The following is a 19,357-nucleotide window of genomic DNA, read 5'->3' as shown; positions in this document are numbered from 1 at the left end:
TTTACTTTCATTCCAATTGATCCGTAGTGAGGAGGTCCTCCAGGATGTGGAACATGTCAGAAAAACAACAATACATGACAAATATTTAAACTAAAACAAATAAGCTAATGTACCATTCCACAGGTCCCAGATGGAATGATCATCATTTTTTAATGAACACTAAGAGTCATTTTACAAATACTATTGCACTGAATTTAAAATAAAAAAGTTTTATATTTATTTATAAGGTAAGAAACATGTAATACAACTACTGTAATACTTATTTACAATGAACACATTACTGCACTGAAATGGTGCAGAAGTTAGATTATACTTACACACACACACACACACACACAAATTTTCAGTGAACACATTAATGCACTGAAATTGTGCAGAAGTTATGTTGTACTTATATACAAATCAGTTGGTTTTCCTCAGAAATTCATCAATGGAGTAGAAGGAGTTGGCCACCAATAAATCCTTTAGGCTTCTCTTAAACTGAATTTCATTGGTTGTTAAGCTTTTTATGGCTGCTGGCAAGTTATTGAAAATGTGTGTTCCTGAATAATGCACACCTTTTTGTACAAGACTAAGTGACTTTAAATCCTTGTGAAGATTATTCGTATTTCTAGTATTGATTCCATGAATTGAGCTGTTGGTTTGAAAAAGTGATATATTTTTAATGACAAATTTCATTAAGGAATAAATATATTGGGAAGCTGTAGTTAGTATCCCTAGTTCCCTAAACAGGCTTCTGCAGGATGTTCTTGAGTTCACACCACATATAATTCTTACTGCACGTTTTTGTGCCCGGAAAACTTTAGCTTGGCTTGATGAATTACCCCAGAAAATAATCCCATATGACATTATGGAATGAAAGTAAGCATAGTATGCCAGCTTTTTCATTTTTATATCCCCTATGTCTGACAAAATTCGCATTGCAAACAGAGATTTGTTAAGACGCTTCAGCAGTTCTGTGGTGTGCTCCTCCCAGTTGAATTTATTATCAAGCTGTAATCCCAAGAATTTAACACCGTCCACTTCTTCTATCTTCTTGTCATCATATGTTAGACATATACTCTTGGGACACCCCTTACAAGTTCTGAACTGCATGTAGTGTGTTTTTTCAAAGTTTAGTGACAAAGAATTGGCTAGGAACCAGTGATCAATGTCTACAAATATTTTATTGGCTGATCTTTCTAAGACTACACTTGATTTGCTATTTATTGCAATGTTTGTATCATCAGCAAACAAAACAAACTTGGCATCTGGTAATGTTACTGATGAAAGGTCATTGATATACACAAGAAAAAGTAAGGGCCCCAAAATGGAACCTTGTGGGACCCCACATGTAATTAGTTCCCAGTTGGATGATGCCTGATAGCTTGATACATGTCTCTTTCCTAATAACACCCTTTGTTTCCTGCCAGAGATATAAGATTTGAACCATTTTGCAGCATTTCCTGTTACACTATAATATTCTAGTTTACTTAAAAGGATATTGTGATTTACACAGTCAAATGCCTTTGACAGATCACAAAATATACCAGTTGCCTGCAATTTTTTGTCTAATGAATTAAGTACATTTTCACTGTAAGTGTAGATAGCCTTCTCAATATCAGAACCTTTTAGAAATCCAAACTGTGACTTTGACAGTATGTTATTTGAGATAAGATGGTTATAAAGACGACTGTACATTACTTTTTCGAAAATTTTTGAGAATGCTGGCAACAGTGAAATTGGACGGAAATTTGATGCTATTTCTTTATCTCCCTTCTTAAACAGTGGCTTAACTTCAGCATATTTCAGCCATTCGGGAAATATTCCACTGATAAACGACTGGTTACACAGATAGCTTAATATGTTACTTAGCTCAGAATCACATTCTTTAATTAACTTTGTTGATATTTCATCATACCCACTAGATGTTTTTGATTTTAAAGATTTTATGATGGACATTATTTCTGTTGGGGTAGTGAGGGTCAAATTCATATTATGGAAGTTACTTGAAATGTCTGGTCTAAGGTAATCCATAGCAGCATCTACTGAACCTGACAACCCCATCTTTTCAGTAACAGTTATAAAATGTTTGTTAAAAAGTTCTGCAACACTATACACATCTGTCACCAATGCATCATTTACTCTTAATGCTATTTGTTCCTCTTCATGTCTGGTTCTACCAGTCTCCTCCTTCACTATATCCCATATTGTCTTTATTTTGTTATCTGATATGACTATCTTTTCCTTGTAATATATTTGCTTTGACATCCGTATTACAGTCTTTAATATTTTGCAGTATTTCTTATAATGTGCTATAGCATCAACATTGGAAATGTTTCGGATTGACAGATACAGTTTTCTTTTTGTTTTACAAGATACCCCTATTCCTCGAGTAATCCATGGCTTCTTTGTAGACTTTGCTCTAACCTTGGTAAGTTTTGGGGGAAAGCAGTGTTCAAATAAGGTAAGCACTTTATTAGCAAAAATGTTATATTTTTCATTCATGCCATGAGCACTGTAAACATCAGTCCAGTGAATGTCTCTGAGGAGTGTCCTAAAATAATCAATTTTTGGCTTACTGATTACCCTCTTGAGCTCAGATTTAACAGATTTTATATCCTGTTCAGTATTAACATTTAACAGAAGGAACTGCATGTCATGGTCTGAGAGGCCATTGACTATTGGTTTTGTAATATAATTTTGTTCATTTGACTTTTCTATAAAGATATTATCAATGGGTGTTTGTGAGCAAGTGGTTATCCTAGTGGGGAACTTTACTGTGGGAATTAAGTTGAATGATAGTGTTACTAACTCAAATAGGTTCTTATTGGGAGAGTCTTTAAGGAAATCTACATTGAAATCACCAGCAACCACTATTTCTTTGTTTTTGGTTGTTAAATGGGCCAGTACAGCTTCAAGGTGGTTTACAAACAGATTAAAGTTACCTGCAGGTGCTCGATATACACTTAATATTATGAAAGATTTTTTGTGAAAATCTAATTCTGTTGCACATGCTTCCATATGCTGTTCTAGGCAAAATTTATGAATGTCTATGTTCTTAAATTTATGACAGTTCCTGATGAATGTGGCAACTCCTCCTTTCTCCATTTCTGATCTACAAAAGTGAGATGCTAACCTAAACCCTGTAACACTTAAAAGTTCTATACCAGTGGTCACATGATGTTCAGAGAGGCAGATTATGTCAGCTGGGTTTGAAGACTCTAATTCATCTATGCAGATAGTTAATTCATTAATTTTATTTCTCAGTCCTCGAATATTTTGATGCAATAAAGATAGCTGACATTTCACATTGACTGACTTAAAATTGGATGGAGTTAAAATATCTGCTGACAGTTGAAAATTCTTAACCAATGGCTGTTTATGTTGATGTAATAAGCTGGAATTATGTTTTTTGATTTCTTTCTCAAACTGAAGGTTTGTCTCAGTTCTAACCTCTCTTAAAATTTGTTTTCTTTCTGTCCTCCCTACCCTAAAAAAGGGTCTTTTCTGAATCCTATAACCACTGGTATTTTACCACTCATGACAGTGCCTCCCCCCTTTAACTTTCCTGCTATTTCCCCAGCCAATTTACCCTTCCCCTTCCTGTTGAGGTGAAGGCCATGCCTAGTATAATCCCACCTACTGACAGAATCAACATGAACCACACCAATGTGTGACCCCGCACCCGACATGAGCAGCCGTTCCAGCTCCAAATTAACTCTCTTGACAGAAGAGTTCAAATGAGGTCGGTCATGGCGCCCAAGAACAGATACAAACTCAACACTGGTATGCCTCGATGCTGATGCAATCTTCGCCAGGTCACACTCTATGCTGTACCCAGGATCTCTGTCAATACTGTTACCTGCCCCACCCACTATAACCACGGTGTCTTCCTTAGTGAAATCTTTGAAAAGTGATCCTAAATCCTCTGTCACCTGCTCCAGACCAGCACTAGGTTTAAAAAAATTGGTGACCTGGTATTCTGATCCTAGTTCATCCTGCAAGAGTTGGCCAACACCTCTTCCATGGGAACTACCTAACAACAACACTTTCTTTCTCTTTACTGATTTCCCTACATTCTTACTTTTCAATTTGCTGCTGAAAGTTTGTTGAGCCCTGTCTACACCTGTAACTGCTTGAGGCTCACCAGCTTCTAACTGAAGCAACAGGTCAAATCTATTTTCCACATTCACCATAAAGCTGTCAGACAAAGTTCTAGGCCTGTTCCTCCTGTTGCCTGTTGCCACTTCCCACCTCTCTTTACCCTTCTCCCTCCTTAACCTGTCAAGATCTCCCCTGGCCTTGTCTAACTCAGCCTGAAGGGCAGCAATTTTCCCCTCCTGTTCCAGTATCTTCCTATCTCTACTACAAATCCTACAAAACCACTGATGAGTCTCATTTACTTCCCCTATTCCCACGCCACTACAGTCACCCACATGGAAAAAACTACAGCACCCATCACACCAAAGCCCCGACCTAACAATTCTACGGCAAGTCAAGCACTTTTCACTCATGATAAACGTAATAATTTATTAAGAATAAGTCAGTTAAATTACAGATAAACACGAAAATATGGTTACACAAATTTGGCCTATACGCAACTGTGTGTAAACAAAAACAAAAGTGCAAAGTTTCTGAAACAACAAGTTAAACTTTACGCTACTTTCCGGAAATGCTAGTTAAATAATGAAGAGGTACGCTAAGTTAAATTGCTGGAGAGAGCAAGGAACAACTAAACGAAATTCTATAGATTTGCTGCAGCAGAACGTAAACAGAAAATACGACTGTACAGTCTTTTCGCGTTTTCTGCTATATTACGTAATGAGAAATGAAACCTTTAATGGTGCACTTAAACGGCACACTAATACACTTATTTACCACGTAATCAGTACTAATCTATGTGTTTTATAATCTAAAATAACTTATCTTTACGAGAACACCAAACCTCGCGCTAGTCGCTTGGCTGCAGTCTCTATCCATTCAGGAATGCTATTACCCAGTGCTAAAAACTCTGTCTTAATCTACTGTTGTTACTATGCTTCTTCCTTGGTTGGCTGGTTTGTGCAGTATCTTGCAATCGAATTCACTCTACTTTAATGCCCACTGTGTCCACCAACTGAACTGATCTGTCAGTCCCAACGAACGCTTTTAGTGCGGCATGATCCATCACTACTTTGAACATTTGTCTATAGAGAAAACAATGTATGTTGCAAATACCATAGATAAGTGCTAACATGTCCATCTACATTGTGGAATAATTCCACTCCGCTTTAATCAAATGTCTGGATGCGTATCGCATTGGGTGTTCCTTATTGTCTGTCAATCTGAATGCAAAACTGCTCACGATACAGGATAAAATCAAATCGTATTCGAAGTTGGTGAATAATAACATTGTATCTGATGTCAGTGTCTGTTTCAAGGCGTGAAACACAGTCTGACAATCGGCAGATCACTCAATAGTTTTTATTTCGTTAGTAATACGTTCAAGGGCTTTGTAATTTCAATAAATATCTGATAAAGGTCCTACAATAATTTCAAAGAATTGTATGTTATTAGAGTAGTTTCACTGAGTTAAGATAATAAATTATGTTTTAAATTAGTAGATGAGACTATAAATTCATGGATGTTGTACAACCATGTACGAGATGAACCCGAGACAATATATATAATATAAGTAAATAAAACTAATATACCACCAATAAATGTTAAGAATAAAATGTATGATAGACAATAACTCTCCATTATTGTTCCTGTTATTAACCCAACCAGGAAAATGTGGAGAATAATGAAAAGTATTATTGATATTAAGGGGACACGTTCAGAGGATTGAATCTGGTAACATAATGTTATAGCTTTGAGAGGTTAAACTTTGAGAGGTTAAATCATATGCATTGAGGCTGAGATTCATAGCATGAGGAAGACCAACAAAATTCGCAGCGTTTGACGAGATTGTTCCAAGAACATCCGGAGCAATATTCCTTCCGGATTATTGTAATGGAAGGTGCAGTGTTACGCCATTAAATGAAATTAGAGGTGGATGTAGAAACTTTTAAAGTGTTTCCTGGAAGCTACAAGACGAGAGTTGAAACCAAGGCTAGCTACTATGTAATATATACAATACAACACCAACAGAGACGAACAACAGAAATGAAATTTAGCATAGGCACTTCATCGATTTAATATTGCAACATGCCACCTGAATTAGATGACCAAAGTGCCAATGCAGCAGGCTGACCTCACAGGGAAGTGAACATCATGTCATCCTGCCAACCACATACAACGAAGTAACAATGTGTAAGTCATATGCAAGCAGACAGCTGCTTTCATAAATTTACACAGCGCGTTTTTAGGCATCAGAAGCAGTTTCTCAAGATTAGGCTCAAGGGCTGTTTGTTTCATACCACAATGTATGCATTAGTGTCAATGAAAGTCACAACCAATACTGATGTTGTTGTTGGGCGTCGGTTCTGGGTGGTAGGTGAAGAGAAAGTTTTATTTTTATACCTGTCAGGAGGACGAAATGATATGATTCTCTTAGTATCACTCTATGTACGAAAATCTTGAATAGTGATGAAATAAATCTGGAAGAATGGCTCCTGCTAATACGTAGGCGAATCCTTGTTAGAAGCTACCACTGTTGTTGGTATTTGTCACAGTGGATGAAGCACTGAGAAAAAAAGTGAAAGAAAGTTCTTAATATGGAATTTAGTTATAGGGCACCAAACATCAGTACCGGGGGTTCACAAGCCCATTGTCAGGTCGTAGAGTCAATAGATTACATAATACAAATTTATAGCTCACAATTAATGGAACAAAACAAAAATACTATTAAGTGTTCCTAAAATGGGATAACGAATTGTCACATAAATAATCAGAGAATGCAGTGAATAACATTGGACAATTTCAGTTAAATGTAGAACATGATAATGCAAAGTAAAAACAACAAGAAATACGTTAATAGTGAATGAATCAATTCTTTGTCTTTATTAAATTAGTTATTACAACGATTGATTACTCTTCTATATCCTTGTTCCTACAAAAGAAAGAGGATTGTAATTCATGTCTATAAACATTAAGATACATCAAATGTTTTTCTTGGTTCTACTGCATTTATCATCTGTAGAGATTACAATTTTGCTAGCGTCTTTTAGAACCTTGAGCTTCAAGTTTTACTACCGTGTCCACGAAGATATTTTTGCCGTTAAGATAGCACAACGATACGGCTAATCACATATTTCGAAGTATGTCCCGAGTAGCTGTCCTTGCGTGCCACAGTATGAGCGATAAGTGTCCGACGCGCCGTATAAGAGGAGGCCGGTGTGCTCGCTTGTGGCACTTGTAGCAAGGCCCTCAACTTAGAAGCCACTACAGCCATGAAGGCAGCCCTCGTCCTGCTGATCTCTGGTGTGTTGCTTGTAGCGTACTGCACGCCACTGGCTGCTGCAGACGATGGAGACGAGGTGTTCGAAGATGACGACGAGACTGACAGCTCAGCAGACGACGACGCTGAGGACAGCGGTGCTGACGAGAGCCTAATTGTAGAGAGCAGGAGGGCAGTCAAAGGTAAGCAGCAGCTCAAGTGGGCAGGCGGTGCACAGGTCTAACCATCATGACGGCACTATTGGCTTCCCCAGGCAGGCGTTCTGACATTGTGAATGTCTGCAGGCAGCATTCACGTTGTCAGGTTGTGGTGATATTGCAATTATACGACTAGCACGGTTCTCAATAGGCTAAATATGCTGCTACATTCAGTCACATTTCCCTTTAATATGGATATTATGGCCCATTAATATAGTTACGCTTGCTGAGTATGGACCCATGTTGAAAGGGCATTAGGCTTACATTTGTGTCATACTGAGGGGCTATCTACTGATCACTATGATACCTCACTTCCATGTAGCTCAACAGCATATCATTTAGAGGCAAGTAACACATAAGCACTAGTCGTCTATGTATGTTGGTACTAAATTTGCGCAACAGATTTCTATGACAATTTGTTGCTGAACATGTACCGATACTAACAAAAATCCACATACCATAAGCAATGCGAAACTATGATGCTGTCTTCAGCCAAGCAAGTACGACATTTATAATAAACTAACAAGCATGCTCTCAATGTTGAGTGCTGAGACATACACTGAACACTTATCACGTATCTGTCCTTTTGGATAATTGGAATAATTGATGGGACATGTTCCTAATATCCGTATTGACTGGGAAAAAGCATCTATTCCGAACAACAAATGAAATAAAAAAATGTAGGATCTGTTATAACCGAAATGTTATTGCTCTACTGCTTCAATACAATAATGGTTGAGAGAATTTTGACAGATACTAAATACAGCAAAGTGGTTAGCGAAATTTCAGGTAATGAAGTAACACAATTTTTAGGTTAGATTGTAATGCTTAATGTAAATGGTTGCCAGTTCATGGTGTGAGCGAAAAATGTTGTATAGTTGTTATTAACTTGGAAAAGTATTTACACAATAGTTACTGCAAGCCAGTCAGGTGGGAATGGGCCCAACACTTACTTGAGCTCAGACACAAACTTGCAGTTAGCAACATGAACTAAATCTAATCATGAAATCAGTAAGACAAATTGCATTAAGCAATGCACTCGACTCCCAATTGTTTGGCACTCAGTTTTCAAAATAAATAGCTTCGCACAGCCTGCCATAGCGCCTACTGTTAATATTTCTACAATTGTAATCGTTCCTAAATATTTTCGGTTAAGCAAAGTATGTCTTTTCAGATATATTTTTCATTAAATAACCACTGATTAACTTTTGCATAACACTGTTATGTATTTTGGAAATGAGAGCAGAAATTGTTGATTACTCAAGGAATTTAAATTTTCTGATTTACAATAATGGAATTACTTTTTCGTTGTCACTGAATATTAATAGTGGTTTTTAAGTGATGATTTCGCTGATATTTAACGATCAGATTTAATTATTTTTAAATTTTTATAATTTTCAGTTTTTTAAACAAATTATTAAAATTAAATTAGTTCAGCAGTTTTTGTCTTTTTGTCTTCAATAGTGGCTCTCAGTTTTAATTAATAGTGACAGATAGGACCCTAGTAGATAACTGTTCAGGTGTTAGCGCTTGTACCACAGTGTTAACTTTAAGTTGGTAATTATTCACAAAATGAAACTACTACATTGGCTAGCCTTGACATTCTTCTAAATATCGAAGTTGTTCTGGCCTTAATTTAGTGAGTGGTTGCTGGTGCTGCATAAAATAATAAACGCCCACAATGCATGGCAACAGGCTTGTCTTGTCCCTTTGCAATACACAGTTTATGGCCCACAGCGCTCTTCTTTCACATTAATTCCAATTCATGCTTTTTGCACTGTTCCCAGTTAACACCATAATTATGCCTGGCCATAACACATATTTCTTCCAGTTTGGTACCTAACAATGTGCAGCGCTACGTGCTGCTGGCAACCACTATGCCTGAGCACATCTGTCAGACTCTACTGCACTGTGAGCATCTGTGCCCAGTGGCAATGATCCCTAACTCAAATACATTCTTTGACAGCTCACTGTAGGAAACGGCCCTGACTGGACTAGAGTACTTGCTACGTGTTAGCACATAATTCCTTTCTAGATATTGCATTTAAATTGCATAATCATATTAATTTATAAGAAAATAGTGAGAAAATAGTGTCAAAATGCGTTACATAAAAATTTACTCCAGTTCTCAAAATTACAACATTAATACTGCGAAACTCTCTTGTGTGTTAGACATAGTGTTGGTGTGTTACACACTGTATTCACGTATGTTCCTCTTTGCATTGGTAGACTGTTTTGTGTTCCATGCCTACCGTTTTGTTTTCCATAGAGCTCAGCTACCGTGTGAGTTACATGATTACAAACATAATTGCCAGAGTTTCACTAATGAAAGAAAAGTAAACATTTATGTGTCAATCACTTCTTAAATACGAGTATAAAAAATGCACATAAAATTCAAGCTTAGTGTTTCCACCAGCTGTAGGCAGGTGTTGCTGTAATGACTACTGGAATTTGCTGATGAGACACTTGATCATCAAGTCTGTTCTTTGTTGTTGAGCAGGTGCTCACGCCCGGGCCGGCCACGCGAAACACGCTCGTGCAGGCAGCCGACACGCTGCGAGCAGAGCTGCAAACAGACCCCACGCCAGGTCAGGGGCCGCCCGCAGAGCCGCCCACAGCGTGTAGCCGCCGCTGCTGGGGGGGCGCCACACCATGGAGGTGCAGTCTGGAGCTGCTCACTGTCCTGTACTCTACACTGACACGGCAGAAATAAAGCACTACTGCACTTCGCAGCAAACATATGTGTTTATTACTCAATGCCTTATAAATGTAAACTCTAGCACACCCACAGGTGACAACTGAGAAGATGAAAATACTGTGAAAGCTCCAGAATTTTCAAAACTGCTTCAATTGCTGCAATGTAATACCGTCATTATTCCGTTTTTTCCATAAGATCTTCTCTGATGTAAATGGCACTTTGTTTTTATGTTTTATGAAATGCTTATATACAGTATACAGTACGGGGGCACAAGCAGCAAAAGATACTGAATCTGTTGTTATGGACAAGCAATGAAAAGTGGAATTTATAACAATTTCACATCTAATGGTTTTCTAGTTACCATAAAGTTTGCAAAACTACCATGCAAGGATGAAAGGAAAATTTTATTTTTGGACTATAATAGTTATCATCAAAAATCATTGTTGATAGGTAATGGAGTAATAGGTGTGATAGGTAATAGGAGGGCACAGGGATGCTGGAGTGGAAGGACCAAACCTAGTTTAGTGTACAATATAGCTATATTCTTTGTTTACCAAAACATAAATGCACTGTGCACAGGTAAAAGCATAGGCATGCAGATCCAAACAGATGGCATACACACACACACACACACTCACACACACACACACACACACACACACACACACACACACACACACACACACACACACACACAGATATATATATATATATATATATATATATATATATATATATATATATATATATCACATGCACACACACACACACAATATATATATATATTGTGTGTGTGTGTGTGTGCATGCACCTCAATTCAAGAGAATGATTAGACCTTTTAATGCAAACTGAGAGGTGTCAAAATTACACACACACACACACACACACACACACACACACACACATATATATATATATATATATATATATATATATATATTGTGTGTGTTTGTGTGTGTGTGCATGCGCCTCAATTCAAGAGAATGATTAGACCTTCTAATGCAAACTGAGAGGCGTCACAGTTATAGTATTATTTCAAAATTAAAATTAGGATTTAAGTCTAATTATAATAGTTTCATCGTGCATAAGCAGAATGAGCATCAAGGATTCAATCAATCAATCAATAATCAAAAGTACTGCAGTGAAAATCTTTTAAGTGAGTTTTTAGTTTGGTAAACCTCCACCCGAAAGTAACCAGTAGAATAAAAACTTTTTATGTCTTACAACGTAAAACAGTATGACTTAAAAACTGTAGTTTCAAAAGAATGTGTTTTCTTACAACACGCAAATGCATTGTGACTCTTCAGGCTTTCCCGGCGGATATGCTGTAAATAGTCTTCACGGATTTGCCACCGTATGACATTGTGCAAATTCCACAATATTTCCTCGGAGCAACTCTCCGTATCTTTAGGTCGCTCAACCTTGCTGGTGGCTAGGTACGACTGACGGTATCCGCAGGTGGGGTAATCACGCATGCGCAATGCTTTGCAGGTATATAGTCCCATACTAAAACTCCCTCTGCTGAGAATCGCAGAGCGCCCTCCTGCACGTGAGCTGTACGCTACATTTACTGATAGTGTGGCCAGACGTCTCTCTCTGAAACACTTCACTAGACCAGTGTTACGACGGGTCTGTTGTCGAAAAAAATCTTAATTTTCTCGACGTGATTTAATAGAATGCAGAGTTCCAGCCTGTGCTCAATTGAAATCCCGCATCACTATTGATGAGATTATCGGCTGTACGGATATGTATTGCTTCCTTATTGGCGCTATCCAAGGGAGATGATGCCGCGAATAAACCTTCCGACTTTTCATAAATCATGCGATGTCCTGTACTTAGATAGTCTTCTGCAATTGCCGACTTTTCCGGTTGACGTAGGTGTGCATGACTCTTCTGTTCATCACAGCGTTCTCGTGCGACGTGTCTGGCCTGTGTATGACGCCCACATTGACAAGTAATCTAGTACACAGCGCGTTTCCTCAGGCGAAGGTCATCCTTAACCGAACCCAACATGTTCCTCAATTTTTCAAATGGTCGAAAAACACACTTAATCTCATATTTTCTGAGGACTATTCACATCTTGACGACATAATAATAAAATACAGCAAAAAGGCCAAAGTGGTGGGTGTTTCCGTATCTTCAAGATTCCTTGTCAATGTAGGGCAGCATATACAGCCCAGTCATGTCGCACACAGCGATAAATCAGCGTCATACAGCCCTACGTCAACCGGAAAAGTCGACAGTTGTGGAACACTATCTGAACACAGGACATCACATAATTTTTTTTATTGTGATTTTACACATTATACAAAAGGTGGGCTGGCAGTGGCAACATTACGCCGCTCTTCAGCCACAGGCAGTACAAAGAGAAACAATGAAGACATAGAATAATATAACATAACACTGGACAAAAAACAGTAGACACAGTAATTCACAGGTGGAGTAAAAGATAGAAAACCGTCAGCACTGTACACGAACACTGATGACTGAGAGAACACACGTGAACGATGGAGCATGGTTCGGTGAAAACACTGATGCACAACCACGACGGCACACATACAGAACCGATGGCTATGATCTCTGGCGCGCGAATGTTCACGTGACATGTGCGAGTCTGGGGACCTGCCAAAAAGGGGAAAAAGGTGGGGGAGGAGGGAGAGGGGAGAGTGCAGGTGCTAGTGGCAGCAGAGATGGGAGGGGGAGGAAAAAAGTTATGGGGTAGGGGAAGCCCGGGAGGAGAAGGGAGGGAGGAAGGTAGGAGGGAGGGAAGGGAGACAGGGTGCCCTAAGGAACCACAGGGAGGGGAGAGGGAGGACCAAAGTTAATAAGAGGGGTAGATGGAGGGGATGAGGGCATCATCAGGGAGGGGGAGTTGGTGGAAGCCACCTTGGGAGAGGGTATGGAGAGTGGAGAGATGGGGAGCAGGTGGGATGTGGGAATACAGGGGACGGGGGTGGGAGAGGATGGGAGAGACAAGCGGGTGAGGGGGATGAATTTTATGGGAGGTGTAGAGGATTCATATCCGTTCGTGGAAAAGGAGGAAGTGCGGGAACGAAATAAGGTCGTACAGGATCTGCATGGGGGAGGGGAGACGGATGCGATAGGTGAGGCGGAGAGCATGGCGTTCTGGGATTTGAAGGGATTTGTAAAAGGTAGGAGCGGCGGAGATCCAGGCAGGGTGAGCATTGCATGGTTTATGAAAAGGAAGTTTTATCTTCGGAGTCATATTTCTGTTAATGTGTCATGATGGAAGCAATACATACCCGATAAGCTGATAATCTTGTCAACAGGGATGCGGGATTTCAACTGAGCACAGCCCGGAGCCCTGCATTAGCTGCTGTTAAATCACAGCGAGAAAATTAAGATTTTTCGACAATAGACCAGTCGTAACACTGTTCTAGTATAGCTTCTTAGAGAGTGACATCTGGCTGCACTGTTAGTAAACACAGCGTACAGTGTACGCGCAGGAGGGCTGCTCTGCGATTTTCGGCAGAGGGCGTTTTACGACGTTTGGAACTTTAATAGTGGCAACTAATTATTTACAGCTCGTTCAAAATAGATATGTGTTTCAAAGTGTTCCTGACCTTCAAAGTAGTCACCAGCATTGTGTATAGCCCGTTGCCAGCGATGTAGAAGTCGTAGGATACTCTTAGAAGTACCAGTTTTCTAGACAGTTTTAGCGGCGCGGTCTGTTGCCTGACGAATTTGTAGCAGTTCTGAAGCGAATGCCATGAAGTGTTTCCTTCAGTACAGAGATCGAGTTGAACTCGCAAGGGCTTAAGTCAGGGGAGTGCAGTAGGTGGTATAGCCCTTAGCAGCTCCATCAGTCAAACAAATCAGTAACAACTTGCACTGTACATGCATGAACATTGTCCTGCTAAATGATGGTCAGGTCCTGCAGAAAGTGTCATCACTTCTGCTTCTGTGCTGTTCTTTTTTGGAATACAACCTATGACCAGCTTAGCTGGTATTCAAGCACGTACAGTGTAAGCTGTCACTGACTTGAAACTTCCTGGCAGAGTAAAACTGTGTGCCAGACCGAGACTCGAACTCGGGACCTTTGCCTTTCGCGGGCAAGTGCTCTACCAACTGAGCTACCCAAGGACGACTCATGCCCCCTCACAGCTTTTACTTCTGTCACTACCTCGTCTCCTACTTTCCAAACTTTACAGAAGCTCTACTGCGAACCTTGCAGAACTATCACTCCTGAAAGAAAGGATATTGCGGAGACATGGCTTAGCCACAACCTGGGGGATGTTTCCAGAATGAGATTTTCGCTCTGCAGCGCAGTGTGCGCTTGTATGAAACTTCCTGGCAGATTAAAACTGTGTACCGGACCGAGACTCGAACTCGCGACCTTTGCCTTTCGCGGGCAAGTGCTCTACCAACTGAGCTACCCAAGCATGACTCACGCCCCGTCCTCACAGCTTTTTCTTCTGCCAGTACCTCATTCTGGAAACATCCCCCAGGATGTGGCTAAGCCATGTCTCCGCAATATTCTTTCTTTCAGGAGTGCTACTTCTGCAAGGTTCGCAGGAGAGTGTGATGGTACTTGTGAAGCCACCAACCTTAGAAAATTTGTGGTAGGTTCCTATGAGACCAAACTGCTAAGGTCATCGGTCCCTACACTTACACACTACTTAAAATAACTTACTCTAAGGACATGACACACATCCATGACCGTGGGAGGAATCCAACCTCCGACAGGGATAGCCACGCGAACCGTGGCAAGGCGCCTAAGACCACACTGCTATCCCGCACGGCCACTAACCATTATGAACCATCAATATAACACATTAAAGCTTCCAATCAACCAACCACTGAAGCAAAATAATTTTCTTAATAAATCTTAACACTTACAGCTGTTATGGTTCACATGATGAATATTATTCCATCCTTAAACTGCCACAAAAGAAAGTGAAAATTAATGGAACAACTATCCCACCTTCCTTATGTAACCACAATCAGAGCAGGCAGCAGTTTAATAATTAAACACACAAGAACAATTCACAGATGCACCAAGAGATTATGGAACTGACTATCCTAAGTATTAAAATCTGCTGTAAGGTGAAGCAGACGGTTTAGAAGTCTTACAGTCATTATAATATATATTACATGCAGTTTAAGAAGTATTGCAGAATTACTAGTACACAGAACTTCTACTGTCTTCACATCAGAACACTTTAAGTATTACATGCCTTGCAGAAAGAGTGCCAAACCACTTGGGGGCACAACTGTTAACACTTGGCCTCATCAATAGGCAAACCCAACCAGTTTAAGTATATGTAGAACATAGAAGGGTCAGAACGCGGAGATTGCTGAATCAGAACAGTAAGACAGTGCAATCACACAACAGTACAGTTTCCTACAGGAAACGGTCAAACAACAACTTGATAACTCAGAGGGCAGGGCAGTACATCTAGCAGCAAACAGCTCATCCACACGAAAGAGTGGAGTCAGCAACAGCAGTTAGGAAGTTGAAGATACTGCATAATGCTACAGGGCAGAACATGGCCGCACCCAGGCATAAAAAGGCCCATAGACAGCATCGACTTTCACTGCAGGCCCTGCCAATCCCAGTTCCACTACAACAACTGTGTCTCTTGCCACTCAACTGTGCCGCCACTCTGCATTGTGCCAAGCCAAGAGCAACACCACATTGCTTCAGTGCTAGCTGCCCAAGCTGACCATAGTAGGCTCACCATTTTTGGAACACTGGTGTGCTGCTCACTCCCGGTCGTCCCAATAACTCTCTGTCAAACCTCTCTGAAAACCAACCAATCTCATGACGATCCTAGCCCGATCCATTAAGGCCTTGCACAGCAAGTGACACTGCAGCAAAGGCAAACCAAATGGAAGAACCAACACACAGCCAGCGCCAAAGATAAAGAAAAGGTGCTTTGGCTCAGCCTCCCATCTAAAGACCGAACAGGGGGCGGGAAACTAAAATCTCCTTTTCTAAATAAATGGGGTTGATGTCCATCCATCCCCCATCTCAAGCATCGCTCAGGCGGAACGGTTCAGCAGCGTAAGCCTCTCAGCTACTATACAAGGCCCGACAAACTTGGGCAACGATTTTCTGCTGATACCTTGACTACCTTGGCTTTGTCCCCAAAAATGTTTCAGAAAAACTTCATCACTACCATAACTGAAGTGACTTTCCTTCCTTTGTCATACCAGGATTTCTCTAGACAATGTACTAGTTTCATGTTATTTATGGTTGCCTCCCATTTTATTTGCTCTCCTCGAGATCCACCTATTCCAGTAGCAAATCACTGAGTGACCATGAATTGGTCAATGGAAAACTTAACGAGAACATTAATTTGGCAGGAGTGATCTTAGGGGCTTCATGATGGATGGTATCGAAGGCAACAGAGAGCCAGTTTAGCAACGTGTTCCATCATGTCTGGGAGTTTGAGTGGCAAACAGTGAAGTCTGACTCCAAGTTATGGTTTATCTTTTCAGTAAAATATGGCCATAGATACTAATATGTCTTAATTATAAGTAGTATTCCGTGGTCAAAACAGAACCATTTGAACTCTTTAGACGTGAAGCAGTGGTGCCACTACTATGGACCAACGAGACAAACCTAGTGAAGATGTCGACTATGACCAAGACAAAATGGTTTCCACTTTCGGTACGGGGCAAGGGCTCCAGGTAATCAATACATAATTTATCGATTGGTTGGAACTAGTGGCTTGACTGCAGAAAACCACTTCTAGAACCTTTATGAGGTTTATCCACGCTGCATTGTTCACACTCAACGACCGGTTTCTAAATGTCTCAGCCCAGACCTGTTCAAATCAACTTCTCCAAGCCGCGCTTTGTGTAACCCCAGGTGACTTCCACACAAAGACTGATCTCCAGAGTACACATAGATTGCTCACCTCCTGCACAGAAACACAAGAAATCCTTTTTCAGGGAGTGTTCTGGGAACAGAAACTCTAGCTATCGACTTACCATGAACAGAATCCGTTTCAGGGTCTTGTTGCTGTTCCGTTTTAAGATTGTAAAACAGAGAGAGTATCTCTCTCAGGACTCCTGTGTTGCATACAAGCTGGGTGTTAACCTGGGACACCTCACCCACCTCACCCACTTGGCTCAACGCATCGGCAGTTTGGTTCCGCCCCTTTAAAATGGCAAACATTGAACTAGAACTTAGAGGTCATTACTGCCCACGGTGTTATTTGCCCTGTCTAGCGAGTCTGAAGCAACATCCAACTCAGAGCCCGGTTTTCAATTTCCAGTCGACACCGACGATGTTCCTAATAAAACTTACATTTCTCTAGCGTAACATAACGGCCAATGCTTCTAATTTGTACTCTAAGTATCTTGTTTCAGCTGGCCACAACGTCCGTGAGGTGAGCACAACAGGCCTTCCTTCTCCACCATGCTCTAGTAATAGAACAGCTGCCACCCTGACATTGAAAGTGTCTGTTTGAACTATAAGCGGGTAGTTAAAATCAGGAACCCCTTATACTAGTGCTATGCTCGTGCTCAGTTTTAATGCTCCAAAGGCAACTTATTGATCATGTAATGGGTTGATTGGAGCCGCTATCTGCGCGAAATTCAGCATGAACTTCCGAAAGAAATTCACCATTCCTATAAAACAGAATATACCCTTCTTGTCTTTTGGGACTGGAATGATTGGTACGGATCCAGCCGTTGTCGGCGGGTCCCCTTCTTGATATTTCGTCCCAGGTGAAAGTTACACTTTGTGATCAAAAGTATCCGGACAACCCCGAAAAATACGTTTTTCGTATTACGTGCATTGTGCTGCCACCTACTGCCAGGTACTCCATTTCAGCGACCTCAGTAGTCGTTACACATCGTGAGAAAGCAAGAATGAGGAGCTCCGCGGAACTCACGGACTTCGAACGTGGTCAGGTGAATGGGTGTCACTTGTGTCATATGTCTGTACTCGATATTTCCACGCTCCTAAACATCCCTAGGTCCACTGTTTCCGATGTGATAGTGAAGTGGAAACGTGAAGTGACACGTACGGCACAAAAGCGTACAGGCCGACCGCGTCTGTTAACTTTCAGAAACCGTCGACAGTTGAAGAGGGTCGTAATGTGTAATAGGCAGACATCTATCCAGGCCATCACACAGGAATTCCAAACTGCGTCAGGATCCAATGCAAGTACTATGACAGCTCATAAGCCACACATCACGCCGGTAAACGCCAAACGACGCCTCGGTTGGTGTAAGAAGCCTAAACAATGGACGCTTAAACAGTGGAGAAACTTTGCGTGGAGTGACGAATCACGGAACGCAATGTGATGAATATCTGATGGCAGGGTGTGGACATGGCGAATTCCCGGTGAACGTCATTTGCCAGCGTGTGTAGTGCCAACAGTAAAATTCGGAGTCGGTTGCTTTATGGTGTGGTCGTGTTTTTCATGGCGGGGGCTTGCACCCCTTATTGTTTTGCGTGGCACTATCACAGTACAGGCCTACATTAACGTTTTAAGTACCTTCTTGCTTCCCACTGTTGAAGCGCAATTCGGGGATGGCGATTGCCTGGCGTGCCTGACACGATCGAGCACCTGTTCATAATGCACGGCCTATGGCGGAGTGGTTACACGACAATAACATTCCTGCACGAATCGGACTGCTCAGAGTCCTGACCTGAATCCTATAGAACACCTTTGGGATATTTTGGAAGGCCGACTTCGTGCCAGGCCTAACCGACCGGCGGCGATACCTCTCAGTGCAGCACTCCGTCAAGAGTGGGCTGTCATTCCCCAAGAAACCTTCCAGCACCTGACTGAACGAATGCCTGCGAGAGTGAAAGCTGTCATCAAGGCTAAGGGTTTGCCAACACTGTATTGAATTCCAGTATTACCGATGGAGGGCGCCACGAACTTGTAAGTCATTTTCAGCCAGGTGTCCGGATGCTTTTGATCGCATAGTGTACTTTGGTGGATTTAACAGTCAGACTCGCTTCCTCCAAGTGTCTGCACACCTGGCGGATGTGGTCTAGATGCTCCGCGGAACTGGCGCTGTAAACAGACTTGGTGGTTCGCAAGTTGGAGCATTCTGTGTAATGCAGAACGGCCCGGCCCCTTGCTTCAGATGTCAGCTGTTCATGCACCT

General features: G+C 41.1%; 2 protein-coding genes across 3 annotated transcripts in view; both read left to right on the top strand.

The window, feature by feature from the left end:
• LOC124621833 (nucleosome assembly protein 1;2-like) overlaps window positions 1-19,357 on the top strand; it is a 344,932-nt gene that overhangs the window by 24,815 nt on the left and 300,760 nt on the right. The gene's annotated exons all lie outside the window — the stretch shown is intronic.
• Window positions 7,310-10,297, top strand: LOC124621834 (trigger factor-like). 2 transcript variants are annotated; one of them, XR_006980574.1, is made up of 2 exons: window positions 7,310-7,545; window positions 10,058-10,297. XR_006980574.1 is itself a non-coding variant. In XM_047147275.1 (2 exons), the coding sequence occupies exons 1-2, from the start codon at window positions 7,356-7,358 to the stop codon at window positions 10,183-10,185; spliced, it is 315 nt and encodes a 104-aa protein (XP_047003231.1). In that variant the 5' UTR covers window positions 7,310-7,355; the 3' UTR covers window positions 10,186-10,297. The 2 variants fall into 2 exon arrangements, 1 of the variants encoding a protein (XP_047003231.1); XM_047147275.1 differs by having other exon boundaries at window positions 10,061-10,297.

Source organism: Schistocerca americana, chromosome 7 (genome assembly GCF_021461395.2).
Source record: "Schistocerca americana isolate TAMUIC-IGC-003095 chromosome 7, iqSchAmer2.1, whole genome shotgun sequence".
Taxonomy (NCBI): domain Eukaryota; kingdom Metazoa; phylum Arthropoda; class Insecta; order Orthoptera; family Acrididae; genus Schistocerca; species Schistocerca americana.
This window is presented reverse-complemented; position numbering and strand designations above follow the sequence as displayed.